At 44.9% G+C, this 19,443-nt stretch overlaps 1 protein-coding gene across 1 annotated transcript; it reads left to right on the forward strand.

Moving 5' to 3' along the window:
• The first annotated feature begins 3,176 nt into the window (after positions 1-3,176).
• Positions 3,177-19,197, forward strand: LOC112068858 (E3 ubiquitin-protein ligase TRIM39-like). The gene is made up of 10 exons (XM_070438317.1): positions 3,177-3,381; positions 8,426-8,547; positions 8,825-9,171; positions 9,461-9,656; positions 13,295-13,390; positions 15,774-16,007; positions 16,678-16,825; positions 17,470-17,496; positions 17,921-18,188; positions 18,477-19,197. Exons 1-10 carry the CDS (start codon positions 3,177-3,179, stop codon positions 18,745-18,747), a joined length of 1,914 nt encoding a protein of 637 aa, XP_070294418.1. The 3' UTR covers positions 18,748-19,197.
• Positions 19,198-19,443: the final 246 nt, after the last annotated feature.

Below are 19,443 nucleotides of genomic sequence, written 5' to 3' on the forward strand. Positions count from 1 at the left end.
AGTCCCCTCCTGTACTCCTTGTTCACACACGACTGCGTGGCAAACACGACTCCAACACCATCATTAAGTTTGCTGATGACACAACAGTGGTAGGCCTGATCATCGACAACGATGAGACAACCTATAGGGAGGAGGTCAGAGACCTGTGTCACGAGAATTTTCAATTCCAATGATAATAACAATCAATCAATAACTCTGACCAATCCCCGAGATCTGTAAGACCACGGGTTTAATAATAATTAGTCAAAGACTCAGCTTATGCAAAAAGATAGTACCGTTTATTCAGAGAACGTTCTGAAGTCCATTATACAAAGACATCCATTTTATAGCTGCGCACATACTTCCACACAAACAGTAGATATCCTACGCACATACATACACACAAACAGTATGTGAGTTTTATCCTTCTTCATGGTTCTCACCACTGTGTATGCCTACCCTGCCGACAGTTCCATTCCCCCCGAGATTAGAGAAACCTTGAGAAATCCTCCCTGTCCTCCTAAGTTTTCTCAGTTCCTGCCAGGTGGGTTCAAACACAGTCTAACTGTTCTCGGTGTCTTTCATCGCCCCCCCCATACAAGTTCAAATCCTGAGCTACGCCTTGCTCAGACAGTCTGGGTTTTTCCACTATACAGATACATTGTTTTAACCAAATTCTGACTAAAACTATACACATCATCAGAATATAATTTTATGATTCTAATCAATTTCATACAACTATATGGTTTCAGAGTGGAATATTCTAATCATTAATTTAAACATATGAATTCCATTATCAACCTGGCAGTGTGGTGCCAGGACAACAACTTCTCCCTCAATGTGAGCAAGACAAAGGAGCTGATCGTGGACTACAGGAAACAGGCCCCATTAACATCGACGGGGCTGTAGTGGAGCGGGTCRAGAGTTTTTCAAGTTCCTATGTGTCCACATCACCAAAAACTATCATGGTCCAAACACACCAAGACAGTCGTGAAGAGGGCACGACAACACCTTTACCCCCTCAGGAGACTGAAAAGATTTGGCATGGGTCCCCAGATCCTTAAAAAGTTATACAGCTGCACCATCGAGAGCATCCTGACCGGTTGCATCACCACCTGGTATGGTAACTGATCAGCATCTGACCGTAAGGCTCTACAGAGGGTAGTACGTATGGTCCAGTACATCACTGGGGCCAGGATTCCTGCCATCCAGGACCTATATACAAGGCGGTGTCAGAGAAAAGCCCAAATAATTGTCAAAGACTCCAGTCACCCAAGTCATAGATTGTTTTCTCTTCTACCGCACGGCAAGCAGTACCGGAGCGCCAAGTCTAGGACCAAAAGGCTCCTTAACAGCTTCTACCCCCAAGCCATAGACTGCTGAACAATTAATCAAATGCGGGTACTATTAAATGAAGCTGCCAGTTGAGGACTTGTGAGGCGTCTGTTTCTCAAACTAGACAATCTAATGTACTTGTCCTCTTGCTCAGTTATGCACCAGGGCCTCCCCCTCCTCTTTCTATTCTGGTTAGAAGCAGTTTGCGCTGTTCTGTGAAGGGAGTAGTACACAGCGTTGGATGAGATCTTCAGTTTCTTGGCAATTTCTCGCATGGAATAGCCTTCATTTCTCAGAACAAGAATAGACTGACGAGTTTCAGAAGAGAGTCTGTAATCGAACCCAGAAATGCTGATGCTCCAGATACTCAACCAGTCTAAAGAAGGCCAGTTTTATGGATTCTTTAATCAGGACAACAGTTTTCAGCTTTGCTAACATAATTGCAAAATGGTTTTCTAATGATCAATTAGCCTTTTAAGGCAGATTTTTTTAATGGAATATCTATATAGGCGTACAGAGGCCCATTATCAGCAACCATCACTCTTGTGTTCCAATGGCACATTGTGTGAGCTAATCCAAGTTTATAATTTTAAATTGACCAAAAATGTGCTTTTCTCTCAAAAACAAGGACATTTCTAAGTGACCCCAAACCTTTGAACGGAGTGTATGCACTGTATTGTGTATTAAATACTAATCCAATGTATGCATTCAGAGTAATTCAATTTCTGAATACAAATTCATTTTCTGTTGGCACTAATATCACTCCATATGCAGGTCCTTGGCTCATCGTCTCTCTAGATGGGAAAGAAGTCTTGAAATCACCAAAGAAATAGAAGGTTAACAAAACCAAGAAAGATTCATCAAAGATGTTTGTGTCTTTGATTAAGACTAGTTCAGCTCTGGAAAACATTATTGGGAGGTGAGATGAGAAGAGATGACATGTTACTTTATTATTTGGTTTTGCATCACAAGCTCCACGTCACACACAATAGAAAAGTTAAAAAAGGCAGACAGCATAATGTCACATATTCTGTAACACATCATCACAGAAGACATAACATGTCATCTAGTGCTGCAAAAACCACTAACTTCAAAAACATCACTGGCTTTTCAGAAAGCCCAGTTGAAAGATTCCTGGCATCAGGATTTCTGGAAACCCGGGGAGTTTTGGGAAAGTTATTGGAAACCAGTTCAATAACAGGCACATTATATGTTTCAGGTGGGGGTGCAAGGTAAATCCAACTGGTTCTTAGGAGTCGCATGGCAATCGGTGAATAGGAAAAAGTTCATTGTGGCAAACCCCAACGAAGTCCTGTGGTCTCTGTGTCTCATCAAAGGCAAAGAGATCCATGCCTGTACCAACATTGCCTTTTCTCTCACCCTTACTGGCGGCTTGCCTACAAAAGTGGGGGTGTTTGTGAATTACGACTGCGGTCAGGTCTCGTTTTACAACGTCGAGACCAAGTCTCATATGTACTTGTTCGTCGGTTGTACTTTCAGGGAGAATGTGCTTCCTTTCTTTGCCCCTTGTCGAAGTCATGATGATAAGAAAGAGCTCCTCCCTCTGGTTATATCTCCAGTTCATGTAACAGAATGATTAAAACATGTTTTGTTAGTTCTAGGATTTCTGGAAAACCAGGTAATTTTTGTGAAGATACCAGAACTTTTCAACCCTAAAACAGAGTTAGGTGATAAAATCGCATAATGTTATTACTGTGTAAGAAATCCATGTACAGTGATGAGCTGAATTTCTCAGTATTCCTCAATATTAACCTTGTGATTCTATTCTCAATGTGGACTGGTGTTACTCGGGAGATTATTGTGTTGGTATAATGTACACTGAACACAAATATCAACGCAACATGCAACAATTTCTAGAAGGAATTGCTAGAATTGCTATAGCTGAGGATTTCAAGGCTGCTATTGCTGAACTGGACACCAAAATCGAGAGCACCAATCGAACGGTTGCTTCACAGGGCCAGAATATTGTGGACCTAGAGAAGGCTTCTGAATTCAACGCTGGTAGGATCGATGAGTTAGAGAAGCTATGCAAGGCCTTGCAGGAAAGTATGCAGAGGCTTTCCGTGAAGTGGTTGAGTTAGTAGGCCGGTCCAGACGTCATAACCTTCGCATTGTTGATCTGGCAGAGGAGGTGGAGGCCGGCTCTCGCCCCACGACTTCTTCGCCGAGCTACTGAGGGATACAATGGGATCGGAAGTTTTTGCTTCGGATCCGCAGCTGGACCGTGCACATCGCGCACTTGTCCCCGTGCCTGGACCGGGCCAACGTCCTTGCCCAGTAATCATCTGTTGTCACAGTTTCAAGACCAAGGATCTTATCCTGTGTGAGGCTCAGAGGGGTAACCTGTTACATAAAGGACATCCCTTCCGTGTCTATGATGATTATGCGCCTGATGTGGCAAAGCAGCACGCCGGCTACAGGGATGTCATGACTCCATCTTCGCCCCAACCTTTCTCTTCCCTGCCAGACTCAGAATTAGACTCCTGAGAAGATTTGTCTCTCCTCGGTTTTGGACGAAGAGAAGTTTATCCGGGAATACACACCAGTCCCCTGTACAGGTTAGAGCGCCTTTTCATTGCGTGCTAGGTTCTCCTCATGGACTCTAATCCATAATGTGTCATAGCGGGGGAAATCTTATTCAACTGTTTTAGTAAGGGCTGCCGATTGACATGTTATTGTTGTTCCCGGACATGTAGGACACTGGTCAGGCCACTGGAGGGCGATCGGAGCTTTCATTTCACTTTCATTCTGGCTGGACGATTGACCTGTCGCTGGATTTCCATGTTTAGAGCAATGCCTGTTTGATTGGCTTGCCAGGTTTGATCATTGACACTTTCGGATGGATGTCCTTATATTCCCCCATCGTTGCTATTTATTTATTTCTCAATTCTTACTTATTATTATTATTATATTAAAAAAAAAATTGGGGGGGGGGGTCGTGCCAGACCTTAAGATCTTGGTTGGTCTGGGTATGTATGTGTTTATGTGAATATATGTATATATCATTTGTAAAGGAATGTGATGTATTTATATATGTATGTACAATGCCTCAGACCCCTTGACTTTTTCCACATTCTGTTAGGATACAGCCTTATTCAACAATGTTTTCAATTGTTATTTTTCCTCATCAATCTACCCCATAATGACATAGAAAATTTGGTTTTATAATTTTTTTGCAAATGTATTAAAAACAAAAACTGAAATATCACATTTATATAAGTATTCAGACCCTTTACTCAGTACTTTGTTGAAGCATCTTTGGCAGCGATTACAGCCTCGGGTCTTCTTGGGTATGACGCTACAAGCTTGGCACACCTGTATTTGGGGAGTTTCTCCCATTCTTCACTAAAGATCCTCTCAAGCTCTGTCGGGTTGGATGGGGAGCGTTGCTGCACAGCTATTTTCTCTCCAGAGATGTTCGATCGGGTTCAAGTCCAGGCTCTGGCTGGGCCACTCAAGGCATTCAGAGACTTGTCCCGAAGCCACTCCTGCATTGTCTTGGCTGTGTGCTTAGGGTCGTTGTCCTGTTGGAAGGTGAACTTTCGTCTCAGTCTGAGGTCCTGAGCACTCTGGAGCAGGTTTTCATCAAGGATCTTTCTGTACTTTGCTCTGTCCATCTTTGCCTCATTCCTGACTAGTTTCGCAGTCCCTGCCACTGAAAAACATCCCAAAAGCATGATGCTGCCACCACCATGCTTCACCGTAAGGATGGTGCCAAGTTTCCTCCAGATGTGACGCTTGGCATTCAGGCCATCTTTCTCATGGCCTGAGAGTCTTTAGGTGCCTTTTGGCAAACTCCAAGTGGGCTATCATGTGCCTTTAACTGAGGAGTGGCTTCTGTCTGGCCACTCTACCATAAAGGCCTGATTGGTGGTGTTGCAAAGATGGTTGTCCTTCTGGAAGGTTCTCCCATCTTCACCGAGGAATTCTAGAGCTCTGTCAGAGTGTTAGGGTTTTTGTCACCTCCCTGACCAAAGCYYTTCTTCCCTGATTGCTCAGTTTGGCTGGGCGGCCAGCTCTAGGAAGAGATTTGGTGGTTTCAAACTCCTTCCATTTAAGAACGATAGAGGCCACTGTGTTCTTGGGGACCTTCAATGCTGCAGATATGTTTTGGTACCCTTCCCCAGATCTTTTCCTCGACACAGTCCTGTCTTGGAGCTCTACGGACAATTTGTTGATCTCATGGCTTGGTTTTTGCTCTGACATGCGCTGTCAACTGTGGGCCTTGTATAGACAGGTGTGTGCCTTTCTAAATCATGTCCAATCAATTGAATTTACCACAGGTGGACTTCATTCAAGTTTTCGAAACATCTCAAGGATGTTCAATGAAAACAGGATGCACCTGAGCTCAATTTCGAATCATATAGCAAAGGGTCTGAATACTTATGTAAATAAGGTATTTCTGTTTTTTATTTTTAATACATTTACCAACATCTTAAAAACCTGTTTTCGCTTCGTCATTATGGGGTATTGTGTGTAGATTGATGAGCATTTTTTTGTTATTTAATCCATTTTAGAATAGGGCTGTAACGTAACAAAATGTGGAAAAAGTCATGGCGTCTGAATACTTTCCGAAGGCACTGTATCTTATTTTGTGTTATTTATTTTTTACCTCAAACTCTGGGTCTTTTTCTATCTGTCTGCTCTTGTATGTTTACTGTATATACGAATTGCATACTTCAAATAAAATAAAATTGTATTTGTCACATACACATGGTTAGCAGATCGTAATGCGAGTGTAGCGAAATGCTTGTGCTTCTAGTTCTGACCATGCAGTCTTTTCTACAAAGTACCTATACACCATTCTTGTGTGTGTTCAATAAAAAATATTTGAGCAGAAATTTTGGCCCCTACTTTTCAAAACACAGTGTCAAAATGTCACACCAGCCTAAGCTTTCTCTAAATGAGCATCCTGAACAGATTAAAAGGGAGAATCTTATTTGCATACTCCTCGTGCCCTCTTTCATCTCTCTTCGCCTCCTTCTAAAAAAAACATTGAATGAGAAAGCCAGAGGTCCCTTGTTTGAATAAAGGGTGGATTGTTCTCCATCCTCCCCTGATTCAGAATACACCATTTTCTTTGCCATGGCATGCTTGGTTCAATAGCTATTTACAAGAGAAAACCAAATATCCAATATAAAACTAATTTTACCTCAGTGCCGAATTGAACCACATACCTATTGAACCATATATCTACAGGCTCTAAAAAGTTGGGTAAGCAATACTTTCCTGTGGATATTTTGTATCAAATTTCAAGCAGCTGAAGGAGAAACCTCACAGACAACTGGTAGAGTAAGTTCAAATGTAATTGTATGAAATATTCTGGCTTGTAAGGAACATTTACACGATTTTGCAGACATTAGTTTCAGGCTGTATATACCGATTCATTGTGTATTACAGCCTGATTAATCAGACTTGCTTCTGGAGGCATTGGCTGTGTTCGAAAGCATCAAAACCGTGATGTATCTTGGGTAAATTGTGACAGACTGATCTACAAATAATATTGAGTAGATATTTATGAGGGAAAGTGATTAGTAGATGTCTACACGCCCATTGTGATTTCTGGCTATTGGGGGGAGGAGGGTGTGAGAAAAGGTGGAGATGAGGGAGGCACAACTTTTCTACTAGGTACTGTAGTCATAAAGCATCTGATTAGGATTGCTGATCTAGGATCAGCTTTGCATTTTAACCATAATGAATATGATTATGTGGACAAAGGGGCCTGATCCTAGATCAGCACTTCTGCTTTGTAAATACAGGCCCAGGTGAAGTTTGGACACACCCACAGAGTGCATATTACTCAGAGCAAAAGAAGAGGGGGAAAGAGATACTGCAAGGCGTGTGATGTTGAGAGAGAGCAGCGGGTGGGGCACTGTAGTGAGTTCGTTTTCACAGGGCCAAAACCTGTTGTGGATTTACATAGACAGACGGCCTGTATAGTACAATACAGTGGTGTGGGGCTCCAACACCCAGAGGACTGTACAGAGACACAGGCACTGTGTGAACTCACACAAGAAAAATCAGGAAACTTCATCAGCATGCAGAGTAAGTTATATACCTTATATATAATGACCTTTGATCCCTTTCATAGGGCCTGTTATATAATGGCAATCTCATAGGTTATCCTCGAATTGGTTACCAGTAAATGATTGTAAACTTTTTTGGACATAGGAGTTTTTTCACAGTATATTTTGAATAGTTTTCATCAGTGTGTTTAAAGAAATATTGATGTAGTATTGGAACATAACGTACAATAAGTCTGACTCACATGGTGTGGGAGGAGAAATGATCAAGGTCCCACATTATGAATTTGTGTTGAAAGTCAATGGAATTATTAAGTGTCTTTTTTTTGGTAATTGTTTTGCATGAATTTGATGATACTTGTGTAGAAATTGACATTGGTGATTCTGCCATATGCTCTCACTTTAAAATGTCAAACTTCCTGTATTTGAGAGCTGAAGTTTTGCTAAAGAGTATCGTTATCTGAAGTTGAAAAGGCATTTATTTGAAACATGGCTGGTGTCATATCAGTTTATATGGGCACAGTGCACTAACTACCTTTGACCAGAGTACTCTAAATAGGGCAATATGGTGCAATTTGAGACACACGCCAAACTGTGTGGTACCATCCAGGACGATTAGTTTGTTCTTTAAAACCAGAGCAGGTGCATGGTAGAGGTACAGCCTGCATTTCTACATTCCAGGCGGCGTTTACAGCTGAAGCATACGGATCAATCTTTTTCACAACCCGTTTCTGATAGGAGTGAGCGAGCCTTGTGTTGGTTGTATTTGTGTTTAAACTTGGAAGTAGTCATGGATGAAGTAGAGCTGTTGAGCTCTTTTGAATTCTGGCATTTTTTACCAGCCATGAACACTCTCTCTCTCTCGCCTCTCTCCTCTCTCTTTCTCTCTCTTTTTCTCTCTCTGCCTCGCTTACACACTCACTCACCCACACACGCTGTCTCTCTTCTCTCTCTCTCTCTCTCTCTCTCTTCATCTCTCCTCTCTCTCTCTCTCTCTCTCTTCTCTCTTCTCTCTCTCTATATCTCTCTTCTTCTCTCTCTCTCTCTCTCCCCCCGTCAGGTGTGAGTTTCCCCAGGGAGGGGGGGCACCCTGTCGGAGGAGTCGTTCCAGTGTTCTATCTGCCTGGAGGTCTTCGTGGAGCCCGTCTCTACCCCMTGCGGACACAGCTTCTGCAAGGCATGTCTGCAGGTACCACATGTACTTTATAAAGCCCCTGTTACATAAGCAGTTATCACAAAGTACTTTGGAGTTACCTGGGCCTAGAGCCCACAGAGTAGGCAAAGCAGAAGCAAAAGTTCAGTGGCTAGGAAAAACTAGCGCAATAGAGAGGAACCCGGCTATGAGGGGCRGCTGAAACTGACGCTGTTATTCCAACCCCTCGTGGGTGTGTGTGTGTGTGTTTTCATGGACTATAAGGAAAATGAATCAATAACCTTCTTCTTCTGCTCCTCCTCCTCCTCCTAAGGGCTACTGGGACCACAGCAAGAAGTTCCTGTGCCCCATGTGTAAGAAGAGCTACAGCCGGAGGCCGGAGCTCAGCATCAACCGGGTCCTCGCCGAGATCGCTGCCCACTTCCAGGGCCTGGAAGTAGGCGCCGTTTCACCAAACACGAAGGGGGGTGCGGCGGCTGGGAGTCCGGTGGCGGGTCACAGGGTTCATGGAGAGTCACCAGCAGCTGCGGCGGAGGGTGGAGAGTTTGCCCGGGCAGGCGAGGTGCCGTGTGATGCGTGCATCGGGAGGAAGATGAGGGCACTGAAGTCGTGTCTCAACTGTCCAGGGTCATTCTGTGAGGCACATCTCCGACATCATAAGTGAGAAATAACACAAATAATTGCTTTGCTTTTATCTTCTTCTCTTTATTTCTTTCACGTTTTATGTCATTGTCAATCTAACTGTGAGATTTAGATAAACATCCCCTGTTGTGTCCTTGGAATTCCAAAAAAGGTGAAAGGTGATAAAAAAAAATCTTGTTGCAGCAGTAATTTACGGGAGTCACCTTTCCTTGTTTCGATTACCAAGGGCTACATGACTATGCCCAGAAAAGCACACCATTCCTTTGTTTCCGCCGGCACACCTAACCTAAAATGAACGTTAACACAGGAAGGTGAAGTCTCTGACGTTTCACCGCCTCGTGGAGCCTGTGCATCATCTGGAGGAGAAGATCTGTAAGAAGCATGAGCGACTGCTGGAGGTCTACTGCCGCAACGACCACGGCTGTGTCTGTATCTCCTGTGCCGAGGCCACCCACAAGACTCACGAGATYGTCTCTGTTGACCGCGAGTGGAAGAAAAAGATGGTGAGTCCAGGGGAGAACAGGGTGGTAGGGTGGATGGGGACAGTAGGCAGATAGAAAGGCAGGCCTTAGCTCAGCAGGTTTACATTTTAGMTGATGAGATTGTTTTGTCTCGCAGTCTTGTGGCGCTCTGGAGACCATCGTGGGTCAAATGTGCATTGATAGAGTAATGCCCAAAGTAAAAGTTACAATATAAACTGGGTGGTTCTATCCCTGAATGCTGATTGGCTGACAGCCGTTGTATATCAGACTTTATACCTCGGGTATGACAAAACATTGTCACATCTGCTCCTGCAACGCCCTCTTCTGCTTATCCTGTGTCTCCTTGAACTGCCACCACTCCCCCAGTACTCTCTCCCTCTCCCTCTCCCCATCTGTGTGTGTGTGTGTGTGTGTGTGCGTGCGTGCGTGCGTGCGTGTGTGTGGGCGGAGACAGGTGTGCTGGAGTCAGCCCGCTCTGACTCTGGTCCCTGTCTCCGGTTCCACGTCTCGTCATCCTGCTACTCTGTCCTGGAATACCCACTCTACTACTCCCTTGGATTCCCCTCCGGACCTGCTTACCCTGTCCCAACCCCTCTCGCTCCAGCCTCAGCCTCCACACCTGGTTTCCTGCAACCCACCCGAGCTTCCCCTGGCCTGCACTCCATCTTCCCCCTGTATTTTAATGAATACCTTGGTTACTTCATCCCAGTCTCCTCATCTGAGTCTGCTCTTGGCTGCCTCCATGGAGCAGCGCTTTCCTGGGCCACGGCGKTATGGGAGAGACAGTCCCCCATCTGCTTCTCCTACTCCAGATTCACATAGGAGATGAAGACAGTCTTCGACCACATGGTCTGCGSTAAGGATGCTGCTAATCGACTCCTGTCCCTCCGTCAAGGCTCCCATAGTGTTGCTGAGATGGCATGTGAGTTTCGCACCYTTGTCACTAAGAGTGGCTGGAATGAGGAGGCCCTTCAGGGAGCATTCCGGAACGCGCTCACTGAGACCCTCAAGGATGAGTTGGTGTCCWGGGATGAGCCYGATGGACTTGATGAACTCATCTCTCTCRCTCTCCGCATCGACAACCGTCTCCGTGAGCGTCGGAGGGAAAGGGTAGGTAGGGTTGCATGCCCGATAACATCTGCTTCAGTGCCTTATCCACCGTCTCCGACTGCATCCCTTTCCAAGCCTCTSCCAGATCCGGAACCCATGCAGCTCGGCCGGGCCCGTCTCTCTTCAGAAGAGGTAGTGGCGAATCGACGCTAGGAGCTGCCTATATTGTGGCCAGGTTGGTCACTTTGTCTCCACTTTTTCCCTGCGTCCATATACTGTTGAGCCATATCGCCTGCCYATCTCCCCCCAGACCCCTGCTTGAATGCAACATTGTGTGGCAGAGCCAGGCTTTTCCKCTGTCTGTTTTCATTGTTTCGGGCACCGACGAGAGCTTCCTGGACCGAGGTGTCATTACCCAGTTGGGCCTGGACACTGTCCCACTCGATTCACCTCTCGATGCCAGCGCTCTCAACGGACAGCTCCTCGCCCATGTCTGTGAGAGAACCATCCCTGTCATCCTGCGTCTATATGGAGACCACCAGGAAAAGATCAGTTTCCACATAATCAACTGTCCTCACTCTCCCCTGGTACTTGGCCATCCATGGTTAAAACTACACAACCCACAGATTGACTGGACCGCCGGAAGGGTAACCACTTGGAGTTCATTTTGACACTGAAATTGTCTACGTTATGCCCCTGCCTTGTCTGTGCCCCAGTCCATTCCAGACCCTMCGGACCTGTCATCACTTCCTCCCGAGTATCATGATCTAGCGACTGTGTTCAGCAAGCACCACGCCCTGTCGCTGCCGCCTCATCGGCCGTATGACTGCGCCATTGACCTCCAGCCTAGAGCACCTCTTCCCAGTAGCCGTTTGTTTAATCTCTCTCGCCCCGGTTCGAAGAATACCAAGCCTGATGCCCTCTCTCGCCAGCTCACCACCGACAACACGGGTACCGAGCCAGAAGCCATTGTGCCATCCACCTGCATTGTTGCCGCTGTCACCTGGGAGATCGAGTCCCGTATCCGCCAGGCTCAGCAGAACCAGCCTGACCCCGGTTAACGGTCCTAGTAATGCTCTGTTTGTTCCTGATTATGTTCGCTCTGATGTTYTTCAGTGGGGCCATTCTACCCACCTCACCTGTCACCCTGGTATGAACCGGACCCTCGCCTTCCTGCGTCAGCGCATTTTTCAGGGACACCATGTAGAGAGATGTCCGGGAGTTTGTCTCAGCCTGTTTGGTTTGTGCCCTGAACAAAACCTCCACCAACCCCACTTCTGGTCTGCTCCACGCTCTTCCAATACCCAGTTGCCCCTGGTCACACATAGCTCTGGACTTCATCACTGGCCTTCCCCCATCTAATGGTAACTCCGTCATCCTCACCATTATTGACAGGTTTTCCAAAGTGGCTCACTTCATTCCCCTCCCCAAGCTCCCGTCCTCTAGGGAGACTGTGGACCTGTTAGTATCCCATGTGTTTCGTCTGCATGGCATCCCCACTGACTTCATTTCCGACAGAGGCCCCCAGTTCACCTCACAGGTATGTAGATCCTTCTGTTCAGCTCTTGGTATCAATGTCAGTCTTACTTCTGGATATCACCCCCAGACCAACGGCCAGACCGAACGGGCCAACCAAGAGATGGAGACTGCCATACGCTGCGTGACTTCTGCTAACCCTTCCTCCTGGAGCGCTCAGCTACACTGGGTTGAATATGCCCACAACACCCTCAGCAACGCCTCGTCAGGTATGTCACCCTTTGAGTGTGCTCTGGGTTAGAGACAGGTGTGCTGGAGAGCAGATCCCCACCAGCTGCAACCTGTTCCTTAATCAAGACCTCTACAAATACTCAGCCCTGCCACTTCCACACTGCCAGATCGTAATCTCTGCTCATTCCGCCCGCTCTGACTCTGGTCCCTGTCTCCAGTTCCACGTCTCGTCATCCTGCTACTCTGTCCTGGATTCCCCTCCGGACCTGCTTACCCTGTCCCAACCCCTCTCGCTCCAGCCTCAGCCTGGTTTCCTGCAACCCACCCGAGCTTCCCCTGGCCTGCACTCCGTCTTCCCCCTGTGTTTCAATAACTACCTTGGTTACTTCATCCCAGTCTCCTCGTCTGAGTCTGCTCTTGGATTCCATTGTTCCACTCCTCGTAACAAACATACATTTTTACTGCTCTAATTACGTTGGTAACCAGTTTATAATAGCAATAAGGCACCTCAGGGTTTGTGCTATATGGCCAATATACCATGGCTGAAGGCTGTATCCAGGCAATCCGTGTTGCGTCGTGCATACGAACAGCCCTTGGCCATGGTATATTGGCCATATACCAACCCTCCCCCCATGCCTTATTGCTTAACTATACAGCTGTTTATAGCCCATAGACTACTCCATATCAGCTTGTGTCTTTACATGTGAAAAATTGTTTGGTAAAAATTGGTAAATTAAGTCCAGTAAACCTGCCTTATGTGTATAATGTAGAGTATTAAACCGGATCTCTTGGATCTGGGTACTGATCTAGGGTCGATGCAATCTTATGATATAATAGACAAAACTGACCCCAAATTAGCTACCATGAGATGCTTTATGAATATGAACCCTGCCCTCACACAGAATTATTTGGGCAAGAGGAGGTCGGAGCTGAAATACATGATCAAGGAGCGGACCAAGAAGCTGGAGGAGATCAAACAGTCCATACGGGTCATCAAAGTGAGTCCATTGTATAAATGTTGATGTCATCAAAATGCGTCAACTTTGTCTTTTGTGCTGTTTGGTTGAGTGAGAGTGAGCTGGGTTGTGTTCATTAGGGCAAAACATAGCAAAACAACAATAGTCAATAGTAAAACAGGGGCAGGCCTCTAGATTCAGCCGCAGGCCGATTTTTGTCAGAGCGGAGGGTCGGTGGCCGGAACACAATTATAATAATTTGCACGCTGCAATTTTACCACAACTAAGCACAAAAAGAGTTGAATTAGAAAATACAATAATTTCATACCTTGATTACATTGACAAACGATCACAACTTTTTTTTAAATGCGGAATTCCTGCAGATTTGTCTTATTTTCACCCAAATCTAAAATCCTTAAAATAAATAAAATAATCACTCTGTTGCTGTAACGGCTTTCTTCCTGGGATGAAGGAGAGGACCAAAACGCAGCGCGGCTAGTGTTCAACATGTTTAATGACAAAGAGACGATAACGTGAACACTATACAAAATACAAAATAACAAACGTGAAAACCGAGACAGTCCTATCTGGTGCAGAACACAAAGACAGAAGACAACCACCCACAAACCCCAACACAAAACAAGCCACCTAAATATGATTCCCAATCAGAGACAACACAAAACACCTGCCTCTGATTGAGAACCATATTAGGCCAAACATAGAAACAGACAAACTGGACACACAACATAGAATGCTCACCCAGCTCACGTTCTGACCAACACTAAAACAAGTCAAACACACAAGAACTATGGTCAGAACGTGACAGTTGCCTACCCGTTTTACAGTAAGCTATGGCTGATTGTCATACTACTTCTTGACCCTGGCTTTTGTTTTTTAGGTTCTATTATTTCTGTAAAATAAATATTGGTCTTGATCGGACATATGGATGAATAAACTTACAATGTATAAATAAAATAAATCCACATAGTCGCATCCCCCCATAATGTCCCATACAATACAGTGCCCCCTTATAACACAGTGTCCCCATATAACACAGTGTCCCCATATAACACATTGTCCCTACTCTAGGCTTCCATATAAATCATTATTTGGTTGTTTTGTAATGTCTCTGGTCCACCCCCTAAGCCTAGGCAGACTAACCGGTGTGGCAAGTGCAAACATTTACTTGTGTCCCCTCACCCTGTTTTTACCCTATAGTCCTTACCTACAACCTCCTGGAAACTCCCTTTGCAGATTAAAGAGGTTAGCAGATAGAATTACTGTGTGAAGAAATCCGGGATTCAAACACAACAAAACGGCCACCCCGCCACTTGTTTAGGTAAACGGCTTGAGAGATAGGGCTGTAGGAATGTAACCGCTCTCAAGTTCATAAGCAGTGCTGGTTATTTACCAAGCCAGCCTAGGTTCACAGCTACACTGGGTGACAAGTCTCCTGGTCAGATATTGACTGTAAATAGAGTGCAGTGCGACTGTGGTCCGCTTGACCCGTATTTAAAAATACAATGAGGATGAGGTTACAGAGGGAGTGGATATCTTGGTGGGTGACTTTCTGACTTAGAGAAAGGGAGTAATGATCTGCTTTGTTTGTTTTTTTCATAGGTTTTGATTTCCTGTGCTCTCATAATCTTTCAATCTCTTGTCCTCAAATGTCTCCAACTAGGTAATATTATACTCTTTCCATATTTTATCACATGAACGTGTGCCGTGTGACTTGGAAAGGAAACGTAACAAAACACGTACTGTCTCCTCCAACTCAAGCAGGTAGATATTTGCCTATAAGACAGTCGAACCGGTTAGGCCAGTTATGCTGCATGTGTACCAAACAGAGCTTTGACAGCTTTAGAGTTATTTTACATCACTCAAACACCTACCTCGGGCTGCTGCGTGTTTTAACTCTAACGCCTCTCTCCCATATCTCCCCGTCTTAAGAGCAGTGCCCAGAGGGAGTTGGAAGAGAGCTGCCAGCTGTAGCCGTACATCGCTATTGATGCTGCAGTGTGCTACTTTATGTGCAGCGTGTCTTTATAACCTAGTCCATCTCTGACTATTAAGCAGTGCTCAGAAGGAACTGGAGGAGAGCTGGCAGGTGTTGCTGTATGTCTCTGGTGTGGTATGTCTCTGCAGTATGTCTCTGTCCCTATAACCGCTCCTACCGTCTCTATGTATCTTCTAGCTCAGAAGGAGCTAGACATGTGTCTCTGTATGCCACTTAATCGCGGGTTAAGAACGTATCAGGCACGTTGTGCATAAACTGAGGTGTGAGGAGCGGATGAGTGAGTTTTGGACGAGTTGTTAACATGTTGATCTGACGTAAAGACGTTCAGTTTAATTGCACGACAATTTGCAACAATATGCCACTATAACCTCTCAGTATGTCTAGCTATAACCTCTACTATGTCTTCAGAGCAGTGCTCAGAAGGAGTTGGAGGAGAGCTGGCAGGTGTACGCAGAGCTTCAGTGTCTAGTGGAGCAGAGCCAGGCTGAGCTGGTGGAGCTGATCGCTACGAGGAAGCGCGAGGCTGAGAGGCATGCCCAGGAGCTGGCCCGAGGACTGGAGAGCGACCTGAGTCATCTCAGGAAGAGGAACGAAGAGTTGGAAGCCCTGGCACAGAACCAGGACAAAGTCATCTTCCTCCAGGTAAGCTACGACACAACGAGGAGATACATACACACAGAAACACAGAGAGAGAGACCCACACTCTCTCTTAAACCCAGTGGTGTAAAGTACTTAAGTAAAAATACTTTAAACACTGTGTTTAGTACTACTTAAGTTGTTTTTTTAGGGTATCTGTACTTTACTTGACTATTTATATTTTTGGCAACTTTTACTTCACTACATTCCTCAAGAAAATAATGTACATCTTACTCCATACATTTTCCCTGACACCAAAAAGTACTCGTTACATTTTGACAGGAAAATGGTCCAATTCACACACTTATCAAGGACTCACTAAACACAAATGCTTTGTAAATTATGTCTGAGTGTTGGAGTGTGCCACTGGCTATCCGTCAATAACAAATATAAAAAATCGTGCCATCTGGTTTGTTTAATATAAGGAACTTGAAATTATATATTATTTTACTTTTAATTTTGATACTTATGTACATTTTAGCAATTAAATTTACTTTGATACTTAAGTATACTTAAAACAAAATACTTTTAGACTTTTACTCAAGTAGTATTTTACTGGGTGACTTTCACTTTTACTTGAGTAATTTTCTATTAAGGTATCTTTACTTTTACTCAAGTATGACAATTTAGTACTTTTTCCACCACTGCTGAAACCCCACCTTGTCCTCTCCTGCAGAGACTGTCCGCCCTAGCGCTCCTCCCAGAGCCCATTGATTGGTCAGGAGTGAGTGTGAACACTGACCTGTACCTGGGTACCATCCAATCATCCGTCAGTGCTCTCGTCGACAAGTTCCAGGAAGAAATCAAGAGGCTGTATGGAAAAGGTGGGCAAAATCTGCTATTATTACATAGAGCAAATCTTACCTTGTTTGCCATGTAGAGTAGTGCACTTCCTGCAGTATAAGGCGCTATTAAAAAGCGGAGCAATATGTTTTAAAAAGATGTAATTCCAGAGACAAACATAGTCACTTGCTTCCTGTTGTGTGAACTCACTTCATGTGTCCAAATCCCATCTCTACAGGTACAAGTTAGCTGTAGCCATAAGCACTGATCTAGGATCAGCTTCCCTTCCTCAAATCCTTACCTCAACTATAGTGCAGGAAAAACACAAAACTGACCTTAGATCAATGTCTAGGTGCGACTCAATCAGAGATATCTAGGTATCTAGGTCATTAGACTGGCATCTCTATATAGAGAGTGAGTCATCAGATGGGATACATAGTGAAGCATAGTAGATGCCAAAGTTCAGCCATCTGTCAGTAATGAGATGGCAACAACAGGCTGTCAGACTGATACCCCCACAGGTGGTGGGATTAGCACTGTCTGTTTGCCTCCAATTCCAACATGTGTCTGCTGTGACTTTGACTCTCTGACTCCCTCTCTGACTGACTGTCGCTCTCTCCCTCTTTCTCTCTCTCTCCCTCTCTCTGTCTCTGACTGTGTGTGTCTCTCTCGCTCTCCTTTACAGAGCTAAGGAAGCTGCAGAACTATGCAAGTGAGTACAGTTAGAGTTCCCTTTTTCTCTTTTTAAAGAGTGGTGGGAATTTGACTTGCAAGTTTGATTATTGGGATATAAATTCTCCTCTTTTGTAACAACTTTGTGTTTTAGTTTAACCTTAGCAGAGGCTTTGTTGATCCTCAGTTTTTCTGCTCTGTCTACTCTGCACCACATGGTGACAGCACTGGGTCATCACAACAGTTTGGAAGGATACAAACCTATACAGTATTAGTGGAAAGAAAGTGATATGTTGTTTACTCTAGAGTGTTTTACATTGCTTTAAATAGAACTCAGACTGGTTACAATAGAACCGGCCCTCTTCTAAATAGGACTCACACTGTTCTCATTAGAATCAATGCTGTTCTCAATAGAACCGGTAGTGTTCTCAACCCGCTTCTCTCTCTCTGCTCCTCCCCTCCAGGTGAGGTGTTCTTGGACCCGGGCACAGCCCAGAGGAACCTGGTCCTGTCAGAGGACGGTCGCCAGGTGATGTACGAGGAACGAAAGCACAACCAGTCAGAAGGCACTCGCCGCTTCAACCCCGCCCTCTTCGTGCTCGCATGCGAGTGCCTCTCCTCGGGGCGCCATTACTGGGAGGTCGATGTGGGCCGTAAGACCGCCTGGACTGTGGGCGTGGTGCGAGCATCGGCCCGCCGGAAGGGAGAGATCAAGCTGAGCCCCGATGGAGGGTACTGGGGCCCTTTTATTATGTTTTTACTTTTTGAATTGAAATTCCATACATTTTGAAGGATTCAAAAGTAAAATTAAAATCTACACATCCCTCAACAAATGTATACACAAAACACATACAGGGTTTCACATTCAAAGGAATTCAAACAGTTTAGGAGAGATCATGACTTATCAGTGTGGCAAAGTACTTAACTAATTTTAATCGAAATATATAGTGATCAACTCCCATAATTGTATGGATGTAATATTTAGCAAGAATAATAATCTCATCTCATTTCATCACATAGGTACTGGTGCCTGTGGCTGAAAAGTGGGGAGGTCAAGGCTCTGGCTTCCACCCGACTGGCCCTGCAGCTGGCCTCTCACCCCCAGAAGATCGGGATCTTCCTCGACTACGAAGGCGGCCAGGTGTCGTTCTACGACGTCAAGAAGCACACGCACCTCTTCACATTTGAGGATACCTTTAATGAGAGTTTGTACCCCATCTTCAGCCCCTGTCTCAATCAAGAGGGAAAGAACGCGGCCCCCCTCATCATCAGTGCAGTGGAGCATAGCTGAGATGAGACATGACATGGGCTACATGCCAAATGCCACCCAATTCCTAGAGCGCACTAATTTTGACACGATGTATAGTGCACTACTTTTGACACTATGTAGGGAGTGCACTAACTTTGAACAGAGGCCCATGCACTACCTTTTTGACATAGAGCTTCGGTCAAAAGTAGCGCACTATGTCGGAGTGCATTTAAGACACAACCATGACATGACGTTCCCCCTTCTGCTCAGAGGTTGACCAGTCACAGTTTAGTCACTTGAATAGGGCCTGAGTTGTTCCTCACGGTGTGATCTTAACAGGAAAAATTCTGAGACCCAAATGATGGCCTATATACTGTATAACTACAGCCCAGAGTTTTCCCTGGTCAAACTTTAGGCTAAACAGTGAACAACTAAACATGTTAAGGATCTGTTAAAGGGATGGTTCTTTGAATAAAAATCCTCACTGTGAAACACTGTGTTTACTTTTCCCTAGACATTTTATAAGTCTAGAAGTCAATTGGAAGCTGTAAACATAACTACAGTACTTCTATAAATTCACAGACAATACATTATTCTTACTTTTGTACTTCAATCAGCAACTTCTAAATAAAGATTTTCTATCAATAAATAAATTACCCCTGACATGATATCCATCTAAAGTTCTAGGAACTGAAATAACTACAGCAAATTCAGAGTAGACTTGGAGGTATGTAACTT

The sequence above is a fragment of the Salvelinus sp. IW2-2015 genome, unplaced genomic scaffold, assembly GCF_002910315.2.
Source record: "Salvelinus sp. IW2-2015 unplaced genomic scaffold, ASM291031v2 Un_scaffold775, whole genome shotgun sequence".
Taxonomy (NCBI): domain Eukaryota; kingdom Metazoa; phylum Chordata; class Actinopteri; order Salmoniformes; family Salmonidae; genus Salvelinus; species Salvelinus sp. IW2-2015.